We start from the raw sequence: 16,375 nt of genomic DNA, 5'->3' as shown, positions 1-16,375 counted from the left end.
TCTGCTCACCCTCACGGGTGCTCCCTCCTGATCACACTTTGTTCTCTTTTCAAACCACAGTGCTTTCTCTCATTTTCAGTCCTACAAAGGACTGTGTGTGTTTGAAATTCAAGCTTTTTATTTCTGCCGTGGATCGGCCCATTATGTGCCAGAGTGGCAATTGTAAACATGTTCTTTTTACATAGAATTACATAGAATTCATGTGGTTTTTTACTGTTCTGGTCCAAGAGTACCTGTTATAACTATACGGGCTAGGAATCAACCTTTAAAAGTAAGTACTGAGATTTTCTCATGCTCACCTACCAACTCAGATATAAGAACAGCACTGATTACAGTTGGGTGATTAATGAAAACTATACAACCTAACAAGGCCTTTTTTTTTTTTTTTTTTTTTTTTTTCTGATTCCAAACTTTCATGAGTACAACTTGTCCTCTCAAATAAATTTGTCCAGCATCACATACAATAGATCCCTGATTTGGAGGTGGGGAGCACTGCTGGTATAGAACATAAATGTAATGACTAACACATATCAAATAAATAGAAATCATTCCCTTTTGAAAGGGTTTAAGAGAGATTTTGCCCTGCCTGCAAGCCATGTCTTGCAATTAGAGGAGCTCTGGTACACAGAGTTAATAGGTGATTTCTGGGGTGGGAAATGGGCTGAAAAGAAAAGCACTAGGAACAGAGGAAGGTGCTAGACCAAGAAGTAAAATAACATAATGTTACTAAAGACCAGCTGTGTTGAAGAGGAAATAAGATTTAAATAATCATTTCATTAGCATTAGGATTTTTCTACTAATTATAGTAAAATAATTAACAATTTTCACATGTGTAAAATTGCATTTGCAAATCTGAGAGGGTGGGAGGCGGTGAAAGAGAAAAAAAAAAAGTCTTGTTTTGTGCCCTTGATTTTCAAAATAAGATCTCTTTGCAATTTCCAGCACCTTCAGACTGAAGGTTCATGATCTTTGATCACCTCTGCAAATGTTTTTGGCTCTTTGGTATCAGCTGGAATGTCCTTTGCAGGAGCAGCATCATGACTCCCCCCCCCTCCCCCCCAGGTAATTTAAAGAGCTTCTGAGAAGAGTTGGGAAAATTTAGCCTCAGACAGAGCCGAGTATCTGCCCCAAGGCAGCTTGGGGCTATTTCTGGCCTTTGCAAAAATCCAGGAATGTGCAGGACTCTATTCTGGGCACCAAAAAAATGCCAAGAAGCTCTGCTGAGAGACAGCTGCGAGTGGCATTGCTGTTTGGGGACATGGCCTTCCTGCGTGGGCCAACTGCTGCCGGCTTGTCTTTCCTTAGGGAGGGTTCCAGCATCACCCCAACATCACCCACGGCCGGGTACCAAGGGCCGGGAGGAGGTGGGTGCAGCCCTCGGCATTGCCTCGTTCTCTGTGTCCCTCTGCAGAGTTGATCAAGGGTTAATAAAGGCCGAGTGGATGTTGAGTGACTGTGTCCCCGGCTGTGTGTCACCGGGGGTGTCCAGCACTGCCCCGCTGACACATCGCGGGTCACGCCCCGCTCACGCCCGTTCTCGTACCCTCCAGTGACTCTTTATCTGCTATTCACACAGGGGTTTTTCACTGGGATGGTGATAAACACCCCCCTTGACATCCATCCCCCTGTTTCTCTATCTCCCCTGTCCCACTATCAGCACTACTTTTATCCCCAACCCCTCTCCCAGGACCTTTTCGCTCTCAGCCCTTACAGCCCGGAGCTTAGAATGGCCATTCGTGATAGCAACTTCCCTCCCTCTAAAACCCACTTGCCCATGGAAAGCAACACTCAGCTCCCCACTGGAACAGCCTCAGCTTGAGGAGAGGGCTTCTTGGCATGCCACAAATACCAGACCTTTTAAGGGAAGCCCTCTCTCACCCCTCTGAAAAGATACCTTGGGAATGTGTGTGCCCCGTGAGCATCCCCGGCCTCACATCCTGCCTGGGATGCAGGGCCCAGCTGGGATCAGGGCTGTGGCGTGCACCTCTCAGCATTTCTTTGCCGTGCCATGGTGTTTACGTGGGGGCATTGCAGGGATGCCACGTGTCCCGAGGAGCTGCAAGGCCCTGCCTTGCCTTTCTATTCCTGTCCCGGTGTTTCCATGCCGCTGTCGGCTCTTTATCGGCGGCAGCCAAGAAAACTTAAAGCTGTTATGAGCGAAAGAGTCACACTCCAAACCAATTTAGCAGTATCCTTTAAAGAGAAAACCCCAAACCCCCTTGTAGCTGCTGAGATTCCTGGGAATTACCATTTGTTTCTGAGTAAGGCAAATTGCCAGCGAGAGTATGGGAGGGGAGAGAAAAGGTTGGCTTGAAAGTGCAAGATACCAGTAAGGTGCAGTACTTCAAGGAAAGATTCCTATTACTCTGTTCAGACCCAGCCCTGGGACTTTCACCAGTGCTCAAGAAGGATTTTCTCCCTCTTACTAACAGGTTTAGGGCATCCTTGCCTGGTTTTCCCCCAGAAGGAAGCTTTTGTATCCTGTAAAATACTGCATCTATTCAAGAGCTGAAAACAGCCTTTGCAAGATGTACCTACAAATTTTCACCCGTGCTGAACCCCTTAATTGCCACTAGCAAATCATCTACCAATTTTCCTGAACAAGAGTATGGATTTTTATATTTTGCCTCTTCTCATGAAGTGATATCTGTACCTGAGACATAGGGAAAGGAAGACAACTCCACCTTTCTTTGCCTAAATCCCTGTTTTCTACCAAAAATCTGAAGCTACTTCACTTTTTTTTTTTTTTTAAATACAAAGATTTGAATGAAAACTGGAGACCTGGAGGGAACTGGGGAAAGCCACAGAATTTCTGTTATTCTCACAGCCATCAGCCTCACGTGAATCTCAGAAGGAAATATGGGCCATCGACAAATGCATGAGCTGAAAAAAATTCTGCTTTCAGCTCAGGTCAGTGACTGAGGGGCATCCCCAGGGCTGGACCTGAAGTCCTGGCTTTCCTGGTGACCACGAGATGACCCTTAGAGCCAAAAGGCAAATGGATAATCAGGTGTGAGACACACATGCACACACAGGGGCACATTTCTGCTCCATCTTAGAGTGACGCAGGTTTTTGGAGTGTCCTTTCACACATGTGAGCATTAACAGGGAGTGGGGTATGGCCATAGTAACACTGCTGACCCCATAGGCTCCTGAAGCTCTTCGTTTGGCTCAGGGTCACAAACACAGTTTCCAACCCTCTCTGGAGACAGGGATTGAAGAGAGAGGGAAAGAAATTCCCTCCTTAACTAATCCTTCCCTGCCTCCTGTTCCCTAGGGATGTAAGATGAAGCAAAGCTCATTTCCTTCTGAACAGTCCACGTTTTGCTGCCTACCCACTACAGGGCAGTAGTAGTAGACCCAAATCCTGAACAGGGTTTGGGTCTGGAAGGTGTCCCCTCCACCCCCATTGTTCCTCTGGCTCAGCTGGATCCCATACAGATCCTTTCCCCTCTTTGTGCTCAAAGTGAGCAGAGTTATCATAAATAACAGTATTTTTTTTCTTTTTTGGGAGAGAGAAGACACTAAGATCTGTCCCCATGAATTTAAGCTTCAAAGCTGGGATTTTCAGTATTTTAGGACAGAAGAAAAGCACACAGTTACAATGCTCTGTTTCTGTCTAGAACATGCCCAGGTGCCCTAAACCATGGTCTTGAACCAAACCAAAGCCACCAAACATGGAGCAGACCTGCAGCACAGTGCAGGATTTACTAAGCTCTGGGCCAGCAGAATAAAATCCATGGCTTCCCATGAGCTGCAACACCACTTTCATATCTTAAAACACTAAGCATCCTCCTTTGCCCTGCATTTTAGGATCAGTCTGACGTTCATTATCATGCAACATTTCACCCCACTCTAATCTACCCCAAAATTACTTACAGGGAGGTCTCTGCAGTCCCAACAGGTGAGTCGTGTCTCAGACAGCCCCAGTGGAAAACCAGTGTGAAACCCAGGGCCAGGCAGCCCTTTGTGTATCCCAAAAGGAGCCCTGCTCCACACCCCAAACCCTCGGTCCTGTTCACTGCCTCCCAGTGGCCTCTGGCAGCTGATTTTATCTCAGAGTGCTGGGCTATGTTGAGAGGATGAACCACTTGGTCTATTTTTAGGGGAACAGTGAAATTGCTCTTCCACCAGGCTGAGTCAATCATGAGTCCCAGCAATCCTGCACAGGGGTTGGGAAAGGCTGGGGCCCTGGCTTATTTTCAGAATTTATTCATTCAAAATACCCCTGGTGTAACCTGGTACGGGATGAGGATGCATCCAGGCAGTGGTGCCATGGGGAAGAGGCATTTCCCTGACTCACTGTCATGTCCTCAGGCTGTGATTCTCACAGCCAGCTCCCCTGGCACCTCTGGCCACAGTCGAAGTTTTAAGAGAAAAGCTGGGAAGGTGACAGGCATTACCTACATTTTCTGGTTCCCTGTGTCCTCATCAGTTCCAGTATTTCAGAAGCAGGAATGAAAAAGAAATACTTTGGGAAGGTGACTAAAGAAGGACAACCACTCTACCTGCTTTATGGTAAGAGGACAATTACTCCTATCATTGCAGCAATGTGGTGTCACAGGTAGCTGCTCTGGGAAGTGTTTGGAGAGGGATAATAGTAAAACACTCAGACCTGGAGGACTCTCCATGCCCTCAAAGTTCAGCTGGGCAAAGGGTGCTATTTTGAGCCTGTTAATGGTGGGTAAAACTCTGTGCCAGAGCTGGTGATCCTGCCTGGCCAAGCTAATTTGTAAATAAAGACATAACCAAAGGCTCTGGGGGTGGTTTTCCGAGTCTGGCTTTAGTAGGCTGGGAAACCAATTTGACTGATGTACCCAGTAATATTGAACCAGGCCCAGCTGTTCTCTCTTTGATTTGCTTTTCACACCTTTAGAGAGTGAATGTTTGAGAACATCACCCCGTGGCAATGGAAAATGTGGGTTGGCTGTGCCAGTACCAGAAGTCCCCATCACCTGGGATAAAACACTCCATGCTCTTTGTTGCAAAGGGCCAAGCAACTGATGCTGATTTTCCAGTTTCACACAATTCCAGAATGGTCTGGGTTGGAAGGGACATTAAAAATCATCCAGTTCCCAACCCCCTGCCATGGACCTTCCACTAGGCCTGGTTCCTCAAGGCCCCATCCAATCTGGCCATGAGCACTTCCAGGAATGAGACATCTACAACTTCTCTGGGCAACCCATTTCAAAGCCTCACTACCCTCTGAGTAAAGGCTTTTTTTTTTTCCTAATATCTAATCTAAATCTCTCCTCTTTTAGTTTTAAATATTTCCCCTTGTTTTAGTTTTAAATAATTGCCCCCTCTCACTATGTGCCCCATGTAAAAGTTCCTTTCACTCTTTTCATAAGCCCCCTTTGAGTACTGAGATGTTTAAGTTTTTTCATGCAGTTCTCCTGAATAGTTTTGCTGGACTTTTACAGGGGTGTTTGGGGGGGTCCTGCCCTTCTCTTTTCCCTCTGGGTCTGCAGGTATCAGGAGAGGATGCTGCACATCACCCAGGCTGCAGCTCAGCATGAGGTGTGATTTCCTTGCCAATGTCACGTGGCACCACATCCCATCAAAACATGTCCAGCTGCAGATGAACATCTGTTTTCACTGAGGCTCCTGGATGGGCCCAGCTCCTCCCTGCCATAGCCCAGTTTCTTTCACCATCCTGCAGGGCTGTGAGTTGCTGTTTCCCTGCTGTCTGTATTGAACCTGGTGCCTCAGGAGTTCATGACTCCACCTCCTGATGTGGTCTCTGCCTTCTTTGTTGCTTCCTTCCATAAATGAGGATCAGAAAAAGAGCTGTCAGGAGGGTGATCGGCAGGTTCTTGATGGCCAGCCAGGTGGTGGGGCAGAGGGCTGGGGGTGGCAGGGGCTGTCAGCAGACACACACCTGCTTAGGCAGCACCAAACGGCAGCAGGGTCTGCAAACACAGCAGCCCGCTGGGAACAGAGATATCTTATTCATTCCATGTGGATGGAGGGACGTAAATGCAGGAGGTGAAGGGCAGAGCAAATCAGCTCAGTCAGCAGCTGGCAGTGGGCATTTGTGTGTCACGGCCTGCCTGTGCCTGGCAGGAACACACAGGGTGTGTGTGTATATCTGTGTGGAGTTCTGTTTTCATCTGCAACATCTGTGTGTTCTGTCTGCACACATGGCTGGCTGTTCACACTCCTTCTGTCTCTCTCCATCCCTAGGTGAAGGACCTGCTCTGCTGTGGGCTGTGACTTCCACGTGTGTCCCCATCAGTGCCCCTGCAAACTGCTCCTGCAGCCCCGAGAGATCTGAGCTACCTGACAGCTCTGCACAGCTCCTGGGGAAAGGGTTTTGTCCCCCTGTCTGAAAGACAGCAACTAATTAGAAGGCAGGAAATGAGAAAAAAATAAATCACGGAGGCTCTGGGATTTTCTGAGAGGCACTGAGTGTGTGAGGGGGGAGACCAGCAGCCCCAGGGCCTGGAGCAGAGGGCAGCCCTGAGCCCTTGACTGAGATTGGGGGGCTCTTGCAGGAAGCCCAGTGAAGGGGGCAGGAGGGTCTTGGCAAGGGAAAGGCTCTTTAGGTTAGATTGAGTGAAAGCAGAGACTGGGGCTTGCAGGAAAAGCCAATTAGGACGGACAAGCTTGTCTGCTTTGATTGTTGGCAGATCTTGGCCAGGCTGGTCAGCAGAGGCTGATCCTTCCCCTGCCCTCCAAGAATCCCTGGGAACTACTGTGTGCTCCCACGGCATCCTCCCCAAAAAATTCCTGTGATCCCAGCTTCCCTAATCGGTCACAGGGGTGGGAGAGGTGACAGAGGACGGGTGGCACGTCCTGCGGCCCCTTCTTTCTGTGATGTGAGGTGTTTGAGTCGGGGGATGAGATGGATATTGTGCTTAAACACCCCAAGTTTCCCTCCTGCCCGAATTGCAGAGGAACAAAGCAGTGAGAGCTGGACAGATTGGCCACTTACAGGAGTCCTGACATTCACCTCCTGCTTGTCATGCCCATGAAAAGCCACTGCTGAAAGGGAAATGATCTTCTAAGGATTATTTTTGACTGTAGGAACCTCTATCATGGCAAATGCCGGAGCTTCCTTGAACTCGGAGCCGTCTCTGGCATGAGCACAGAGCTTTTATCTTAAAACAGCATTTCCCCCTCCTCGCCTTTCAGACCTTTCCAGTTCACTGGCGATGTTCTCCCGAGCCCGTCTGTTCGTGATGCAGACGGCGGAGCGATGGCTGCAAAGCCCCGGGCCACGGCGAGAGGGAGGGTGGCAGCCCCCGCCGCCGCTGGGGCTGGGACACAGCGGCCGGAGCATCCCTGCGGAGCCCGATTTTGGGACAGAACGAGTCGGTTCCCTTGTCGCTAGATGGCACCGCACCCCCTCGCAGCAGAACGTGGGGTTGCTGCAGCCAGCAGGGGATGAAACCTCCCCTGTCAAGCAAACCCTTGAACCAAACCCGGGTCTCCTTGAGTACAGGATGGGGGACCCCACTGCGTCCTGCCCTCTCCTTCGCCTCCTCTCCTTGCTTTGAAAATTCCCCTTGTGTAGAGGTGGAAATGAATAGAATAGAATAGAATAGAATAGAATAGAATAGAATAGAATAGAATAGAATAGAATAGAATAGAATAGAATAGAGGAGGAGGGGTTTGCAGGTGTGTTTGAGGCTGCCTGGATGCTCTGTAATTTGCAGTCTCCTCAGGCTCCTCTTTCATCTTTCACACAGGGGTAACATTCCTGTGTGCCCTTCAGCTGGAAGCCCTGGATGATGGAGCAGCGTTAATACACACATGCACAAACCTCTTCCTTGGCCACAATTTCCTCTCTCTGATTGCCAAAATTCATCTAGAAGTAGTTGATTTTAAAATCCAGAGTACTCAGAAGACTCTACCTGCAATAAATTAGCTTGTGCTTCTCCTTTTGAATAGGAAAGGGCTCAAGCTTTCAACTATTTCCCTCCGGGAAAAATGGTTCCTTGATTTGCCATCTTCCTTCCTAGGAAGAGTTTTGTTCTGCTGTGTAAGTCTTCCAGTGCTCAGTTTAATCTCATTACTGCAGACTGCAGCCACTTGGACCTCTTTAATTAGTGGCTTGGTGACGTCTTTGGTGGCAGCTTCCTCTGGATCATCTGATATCACCAGCGTGACCAGGGGCACAGCGCAGCTGCTTTGGCTGCCTGGGAATGTACCTTTCTAAGGGGTGTAAAAGCCATCTCCTTTGAGCAATGCTCAGGCCTGCAGCAGTGTCTCAGGTGTGACTGTGCTGTGCCTGGAAAGAGACGCAGCCACTAGTGCTTTGGCTTTTTGTGCAGTTATTCAGCTCCAAACTGACATGTGTTTGCTGATAAACCCAACTTCAGCCAGCAGAGCTGTCTTGGACACTGCCAAGCTGTTGGCCTCCATGTCAGACATCCCAGCCCCTGAGAACTGTGTTATTTTGTGACTTCAAACCACTTGACACTGTTTTCCCCATCCCAAGTCTGGGATGTCCCCTCCTCATCCCTCAGGAAGGGCAGTGGGGCTGTCCCCGTGGGGTGGTGAGGAGGCTCCCATAGGAAATCTGCCCTGGCCACTTCTGGGGCTCCTGGAGCACCAACATCTCTCTCACTCCATGGGAATGATGGAACACAGCACAGGTACAGCCTCAGATGCATCTGGTCCCTGAGAGATTTGGGACAGCTGGCTCCTGGACTTTTTAAAGAAGCATTACAACTCCTGTCTCCGAGCAAATCCAGCACATACCTCAGTGGTAGCTGTCGTATTCCCAGCTCCCTGGATGGAATTGCCTCCCCAGAAGGACCTCACACAAAGCCCTTCCAATGAAGCACATGAAGCCATGGCTATTACAAGGCCTTTGAGTCAGGGGCTGGGCAGTGGTGTAAGGCTCTAAGATAGGCCATGATTCACCCCTGGCCAGCCAGAGGAAAAGACATTCCTGGCCCTGGAAAAGGCACACAAAACTGTGACAGTGTTGAGCTAGATAGCCTGGTGACATCATGTGCTCTGATACTAAAAAAAAATAATCCCAGCAATGTCGTGGAAACCTCAGCTCCATCATCTGTGAGAGATTTCTTTTCCCATGCAGCTGGGTAATTAAATACAGGGTCTCAAATCCAGGCAGTGTGTGATCCTTTTTCCCCCTCTTGTGTGAAAGGAAAGAAAGAAATTGACAGAAAAAACCCCCAAATCCTAAATACATGGTTTAAGGAGACTGTGGATTCCTGATCCAGGGCCACAAGATGTGGGATGGTCCAGTGGTCTCTAATCCAGTCATTATGGGATTTTTGGAGATCTGTTTTTTTTCTGCCCCAAGTCAAACAGCAAAGTTTGGCAAAATTCAACCCTTTCCCATGCAAAGCTTGGATTTCTCACTCTTGACAGATGCTTCTTGCCTTGAAATATCTCTGACCTGCTTTAGTCCTGATGATATCATAACATTAGGGATCACTTACATGCCCTATCTTAAGCCAAGGATGACTCTCCCTGATGCACCCCTGCTGCCAAATTCAGAAAGGAGCCCAGCCAAGGCTCCTTAGTTAGATACAAAGGAACCTCTCCCTCTTCCTCTCCTCAAGGCTGAGGTGCAGGGAGGTATTACTCATCCCAAACTAAACATGGATGCATTTCTGCCTTGGTATTTAATAGCAGCTATTTTTAACTGCTGGGATAACAGCACAGGGAGAGCCAGCATGGCTCTGTGGACTCATCACTGGCCCAGATCCCGGCTGTGCTGGGATTTGCCAGCTCTGTGTAGTGGGACTAATCAGGGCTGCAGTCAAGGGGTCGTCTGTTTTCTGTGCTCCCTATCCTTGGCCACATTCCTGAATGTCCACTCCTGATAGGACCCACGTGTCCCCAGGCAGCATTGCCTGGTCAGCATCTGCTGTGGGGTTCTCTGGGAAATACAACTCTGTGTAAGGGCCAAACAGACCCTTCCCAGCTCTCTAGAGGTGGAAACAGGGTAGCAATGATGCCTGGAAACCAAAATAAATCCAACTCACAGCTTCTGCCCGTGGCTGAGTCATCAGCTGTATCTGGCACCGAGGAGATGATCCCCTGCCTGTCCCAGGATTGCTTCCCCTCCTGTGTGGGAACAACAGCAGGGAAAACAGGTAAATCCTCACAAATAGAGGAGAGGAACTGCACAAAGGCCTGGTGTGGGGAAAGTGACTCCAGAGGCTTTCCAGAGCCAAAGGTGGCTTTTTATTCCTGTAGGACCCGGCCTTGGCTTTGCTCTGTTCTCTCCAAGGGCTGTGCTTCACAGCTTTTTGATGCTCCCACTCATTTCCAGAGCTAAGTGGTATTTTCCCTACCTGTCTTTGATTTTGAGGCCACCTTTCAGAGACAAGATTATCCATCCATTTCCTTTACCAACTCCCACAATAATTTTTGTGTCTCAAACCTGGTAGTGACTGGTGTTGCTCTTTGCTGCACTCCCAGTGAAGGACCAGTCCCTCGTGTGGGCTGATATCATACAGCAAAGAGATGAACATGATAATTTCTGATTGGATCTCATCCATAATTAATATTCCAGATGATATCAACATGGTTGATATAATTTCCCATGTTTCCTCGATGTAGGTCTGTCCCTAGGCTGCTCATTCCTACCAAATCCTTCCCTCCAGGGGAAGGAATAGTTTGTTGAACATCTGACCTCTGCCCTTGGTGCCATTAAATCACCCAGAGCTGGATGGCTCTAGCCATGAACATCCACAGGGAAACCTGTCCCCTGTGCCTAGGGATTGACATCAGTGGGTGATGAATCACCACCACGGAGTCCAGGAATTTATAAGGATAAAGAATACCTCCAGGGCCTTTTGAAGAAGAGCACCTACTGACCTTGGCAGCAGACTCCTTCCCTGTGGCGGTGGCAGGAGTCCATGGTGCCTTCCTCTGGATGCCCTGGAGAGGGGAGAGGAAGGCTGGGTCTCTGTGGGGTTTGCTCTCCACGCTCAGGGGCTGGATTGTTGTCAGGATGCTGCTGTGATCAGCCTCCCTCTTCCTCAAAGGGCCTTTGGGAGATGGTGCCGCCAGTGGAGCACAGTGTGAATTCTGACAGTGTGGGGGGATTTCAGAGCTGGTCAGGGGTCCTCTGAAATTCCTTGCTGGAGCACCAATCTTAGGGATGGGAACACCCTCTGTGGGCTTGCTTGAGCACACATCACAGGGATGACTGCGAGGTAAGGCACGGTTTTTCCCCACTGGAATGGCATTGTTCTGTGATGGATATCTTGCTTCCATGAGCTAAAACAAACAAACAAACAAACAAACAAACCAAACAACCCCAAAACTTTGAAATACGTTCTTATATAATTTCAATAATAAATCATGTGACATTTTTATTTCCTGCTCTTCTGCTTCAAGCATCACATCTGTCAATTTTCTAACTTCGTGGAGTGAAAGAATATCCCATCACTTTCTATGTTTCTTGGAGTAAATGTCAGGGACAAAATTTAAACTCTAGCCCTTCTTTGAAGTGTTGAGGTTTCTGTTTTGCATGTTTCCATTGAACCCTCCCGACTTGTGGATGAACATGCAAGAAAGCCTTGGAGCAAGAAAAATAGGGGCAGTGGTTGTCCCCTCTTGAATCATTGCCTTATTCCCATTTCTATCCTCCTACTCTATGAAAATGTGTTTCCAAACAGTTGAAAAAAACCCCTTCTTTTTCATTTAATAAGAAATCTCCAGTTTCTTCCAAGAAACTTGGATTGAAAATAAAAATTCTCAGATTCTGCCATTTCTTTAATCAGGTGGAATTCATCTTTCTGTGGTCAGTGGGAATCAATCCCATTTTTAGCACAAAAGCTGGAAAAAGTCCGGAATATCTGTCTTCCCGTGTGTTATCTTATCTTTTTTATTCCAGGTTGTATAAGGCCCCTTATCACAAAGCAGGGTCAGATGAGCAAACACAGAGCTGAGAACTGCGCATTATGCCAATGAGTTTGCAATCAAAATATGAGGAACACTGCCAGGTGGGAGGTGTCCCTTTGCCGTGATGTGAGAACAGTAGTCACAACTTCTGGCTAGGAGGGAATTCCATTTAAGATGCTGAATTGCAGACCCCTAAATGCAAAATCTACCTATGAACTTGATGTCCAAGTCCCATTACAGTAAAAAAAACACCAAGATAGTGCCAGAATGGTGGAGTAGAGTGGCAGAAATGACACGAGCACCTAATTTAAGGCGCGCAGGGCAACATCAAAAAACCTCCAGCTGGTGGTGCAGGAGGGCAGAGATGCCCCAGAGTCATCCTTACCAGCCCAGTGTGGCTCTCTGGGTGCCCTAATGACTTTCAAGCCAGTTCTAAAACCTCTGCCAGGTCCTTCACTTCTTGATTGCCTTCTGTTAAGTCTCTGCCTCCACCATTTTTTTCCCCTCCACAGCAACCTGAATATTATATATGAATTTTCCATCCTGGAGCATCTTATGTATGTCAGTCCACCCGTACATACCAAGAGGAAGTTGGGTCTGACCTGCCCTAGGATGTCGTCAGAACAGCACCAGCTATTGCAGAAAATGCTGGGGTTTTGTTTGTCTCTCATTGCCAAGAACTGGAGCTTTATGTTGTGAGGACAGCCCATACCAACAGCTCTGAGCCTTTGGCTCTCACCTTGAGATGTTCTTGCTTGGTCATGTTGTTTTCACCATTCAGGATGCGCTGGTACCTGCAGGGAAGACAGGAGATGGCACCTGAATCCCTTTTCAGCCTGAATTTATTTTTCCATATTGTGGGCAGGCTCGTTCTGCCTTCCCCTACCCTCTGGAAAATATCAAATCCAATAGACTCCAAAGGCAAGCTTGAAGAGTGACAGAGATGTGAGAAATCTCCCAAAGAGGACTGACTTTAGCTCAGGGCAGCACTGCCAGAGCCATTGTGAGCCCTCTCCTCCCAAGCTCCATGCAGAAGTGTCCCTGGAGCATTCGTGTCCCCACTGCTGGGGGATGTGTTGGGGGTTTACATTGCCTGAAGGAGGTGTATTATTGCACTCTGCTGATTTATAGCTTGGAGCTGAAGTCAGGCTTTCCAGAAGGTCAATTTATTCAGCTTTAACCTAATGTAAAGGGATTTATCTAGTGGGTACCTGACCTAATATAACACCAGTGGTGAGTGAGACCTTTGCAGAAGAAACCACCTTCCTGCTCTTCTGTGCTCTGGGGAGTGCGCTCAGCTTTCTCCAGAGACCCTGACAGAGAGATGGCTATTTACAGTGGAAACTAACCAACTTTTGGGATATTTGGAACTAAACTGTCCCATGGGGAAGTTCAAGAGACAGACTTGACAGCTGCTCTGTCACTCTTACATGGAGGGAGATGTGCTTTGGGTTCTGTTCCTAATCTCATTCGTCTCACGCTTGGCAGCGTTTTGGTCTGATCTCAGTTATGGGTTGTAACAAGAAGAGAAATCAGCCCTTAAGAGGCTTGGGTTGAAATGTGACTCTCCCTGGAGCCTTTTGGTAAGAGACAGTTGAGAGAAACCAGGAGAGGATGCAGTGCCCATACCCCTCTTTCCTCCCCATCAGCTCATCTCTCCAGCATTTGCTCTTTCCCTTGTGGCACCTTACAAACTACCAAGATTAAAAGCTTTAATTGTCCACCTGGGAATGCTCCAGTCCTCGGGGTCAAGGGCAAATTCCTCTCTGTCATTTTATTTAGTGAAGATTGTTGAGTGTGTCTGGATTTTAAATCAGGACTTGTCTTCCAAGACATAATAATGCACTGGAAGTACAGAACAGACAGGAGCACTCGTGACAGAAAACACGCACCTCTCCCTTGAGACCTGACAATTTGGGATGCTGTGCTTAGGAAAGATCTTATCTGAGTTTTGTTTGTTGCAGAGGTGGAGAGGGAGAGTCCTCCCTGGAGCCCCTCGGACCTGAGGTGAGCTGCAACCACAGATTAAACACCCACCTGGCAACCAGTTCTGAGACAGACACAGCTTTCCTCAGGAGAACTGCCCTGAGTTCTGGGTTGCTGCTGGGAGAATGGCACACAGAAGGGAAGGACTGAGCTGGCCTCAGCTTCTCGGCTTTTTCCATGTTTTCTGTCTGCTGGCGTTGAAACAAGAGAGCAAAGGTTACGGTGCTGGATGTGAAGACTCAGGGAAAAGAGGCCAAAAATCAGTGTGTCCATCTCCACTCAGGGGACCAGACCATCAGGAAAGGGCTGTGGAACAAGTGCTGTCTTCAGGGATAAATCTGCAAACCTCATCACTGAAATTCACTTTTGAAAAAAAAAAGGGGCTAAAGCAGACGCAAGTTAAATTAAATCACACTTAATGCAGGGAATTGGTCTTTTCTACTCTGTCTACCACTTATCTCATTCTCTTAGATCCCCAAGTTCATCTCTGTGACAGTGAGAGACTTGAGGAAAAAAAAAAAGACGTGATGAAAATTAGCTTTAAATAATTTAATAGTTATTTAATGTAATTTGCATTTGTATCATTAGTTAAAATTTTCTGATGTTTCCAGTGTCACATAGACCTGAACCAGCTCTGGATTCAGACAGTTACTGGAGATTTAAGTACCCCTTGGCCTCTTCTGCCAAAAATCTTCTTGTTTTCCAGACTTCAGCAATGTGCAGCAGAAGTCTCAGGCATTGTATTTGCAGTGACTGATCTGACACTTGGAAGTACATTAGGTCATCTGGGGTTCATTTTCTGAATGTAGACAGAGCTCTGGGGACCTACAAGTTATATGTAAATGCTTTTTAATTACTGACACAGACATTTGAACTATGGGATTATAAAGTACTTGTATTTACATTTTCAAAGTATTTGTTCTAAAAGCCACATTGCTTGTAAAAAAAAAAAAAAAGTTTCATCAGCAGTTTCTGTGGCTCTGGCCTGAATATTATTCAGTGTTCAGTCATTGTCCACCCATGTTTGGGTGTCCACTTCCAGATGCCCTCAAAAGCGACAGATTTTCGGGGGGTAAGAATGTCATTGAGCAGCTTGTGAATATCTGCCTCCCTTCTCATGCCTGTTAAGACATCTGAAATAAAGACCAGAGGGAGGGAAATATATTTATCACTAGTTGCTTTAAAAATTTCCTTTTTTTTTTTTTTTGGTTTTCCAGGTCATTTTCCATGGTGTTAGAGAAGAGGCAGATTTTTCAGATCACAGGCTCCCACCTCCCACAGTTAAGGGGTTGTTTCTCATTTTTGTGGTGGTGTCTAACATTAAACAATTCCAGGTTAAGGACCCTCCAGGGATTTACTTTGTAGCAAAATGAGCCTGTTAGGAGAGCAGTATTCCCTATCCCTCCTTTCCCTTAAATACAGGCAGTCGAGGAAAATACCCTTCTCAGCCCACCCTGAACAGTTCCCACAGCCAGCACAGCATCGCCCTAGCTGCTAAGGGTTTACAGGGATTTTTCTGATACTAATTCATTCCATCTCCTGTGATCTGGGAGGGGTTTTTGTGTAAAAATCACTTACATGCTAGAGCGCTTCCCTCTGCCTGGGATCTGCCATTTGATAGTCTCCTTGGGGCTCTCCAGCACCACGCTGCTGACTCCTTCCTCTGTGCAAGAGAGGAGGCAAAGTCCCTTGGCAGAGCTGCAATTAAATATTAAAAGCTGATGTGCTAGTGGGGATGGTGCTGAATTGGAGAGCTGGCGCAGGAGAGCGAAGGAGATGAAGCCTCCTCCCTCCTCCTGTCAGCTTTTCGTCAATTATTGAGGTCTCATTCCTCCCCATAAAATCACCAGAGAAGTTCAGATCCTGGCTGGGGCACCCACAGCCATCAGACCCAAAGCTAGAGACTGATTTAGGTGGGAAGTGGCTGGAATCTGTGTCCCCACCTTGCCTCGGAATCAGCTCCACTCTAAAAAGGGGATTTTTAAATTGATGCTTCTGGCACAGGTCATACACCCATACTCCAAACTAGAGAATGTTTTCAGTTCAATCTGTGGTTCCCCGGGCTTTGCTGGGGAGGCTCTGCAAGAGCTGCAGGAGAGGGCTTCTCTCTGGAGTGTTAACAGCTCCAGGGAACACATTGCTCCTCCTGGAGAAAATGAAAGGCAGGCCAGGGTCCAGATGAAATGAATTGAAATAATTCACCATTGGGGGGAACAGAGGGTAGGACCCTCTGAGGAGATTTGATTTAGCCAAAATCTACGTTTGATTAAAGTCAGAATCTGGCAAAAGTAGCCTCCTCAACCTCTCAAAAAGTACCATGGCCACAAAAAGAGTTATTTTTCAGTTAACAATAACTGGGTTACTGCGAAGTTCTCCCTGGGATTTATTCTGCTTACGCTGGAAAGTTGACCAAGCAGCAAAGCCAGTGCACAAACGAGAGCAGATCACTGTGTTGGTTTATAATGAACAAGAAAAGCTGCACTTAACATCAAAAATTGGAAAATAATTTACCCAGAAATGACTAAGCTAAGCAAGAAACCTTTGAGATGAG

General features: G+C 47.5%; 1 protein-coding gene across 1 annotated transcript in view; it reads right to left on the bottom strand.

The window, feature by feature from the left end:
- XIRP1 (xin actin binding repeat containing 1) overlaps positions 1-15,487 on the bottom strand; it is a 31,714-nt gene extending 16,227 nt beyond the window's left edge. Inside the window, exons 1-5 of the mRNA XM_066201380.1 lie at positions 15,403-15,487; positions 13,876-14,015; positions 12,578-12,632; positions 10,807-11,211; positions 9,969-10,050 (exon numbers count right to left, since the gene is read on the bottom strand). Coding sequence (XP_066057477.1) covers positions 9,969-10,050; positions 10,807-11,211; positions 12,578-12,632; positions 13,876-14,003 — 670 coding nt within the window. The 5' untranslated portion in view covers positions 14,004-14,015; positions 15,403-15,487. The remainder of the gene's footprint in view (positions 1-9,968; positions 10,051-10,806; positions 11,212-12,577; positions 12,633-13,875; positions 14,016-15,402) is intronic.
- Positions 15,488-16,375: the final 888 nt, after the last annotated feature.

Source organism: Chamaea fasciata, unplaced genomic scaffold (genome assembly GCF_029207755.1).
Source record: "Chamaea fasciata isolate MVZ Bird 193981 ecotype frontalis unplaced genomic scaffold, bChaFas1.0.hap1 SCAF_1, whole genome shotgun sequence".
Lineage (NCBI taxonomy): Eukaryota > Metazoa > Chordata > Aves > Passeriformes > Sylviidae > Chamaea > Chamaea fasciata.
Note: the sequence above shows the minus strand (reverse complement) of the source record. Positions and strands in the feature narration are given on the sequence as shown.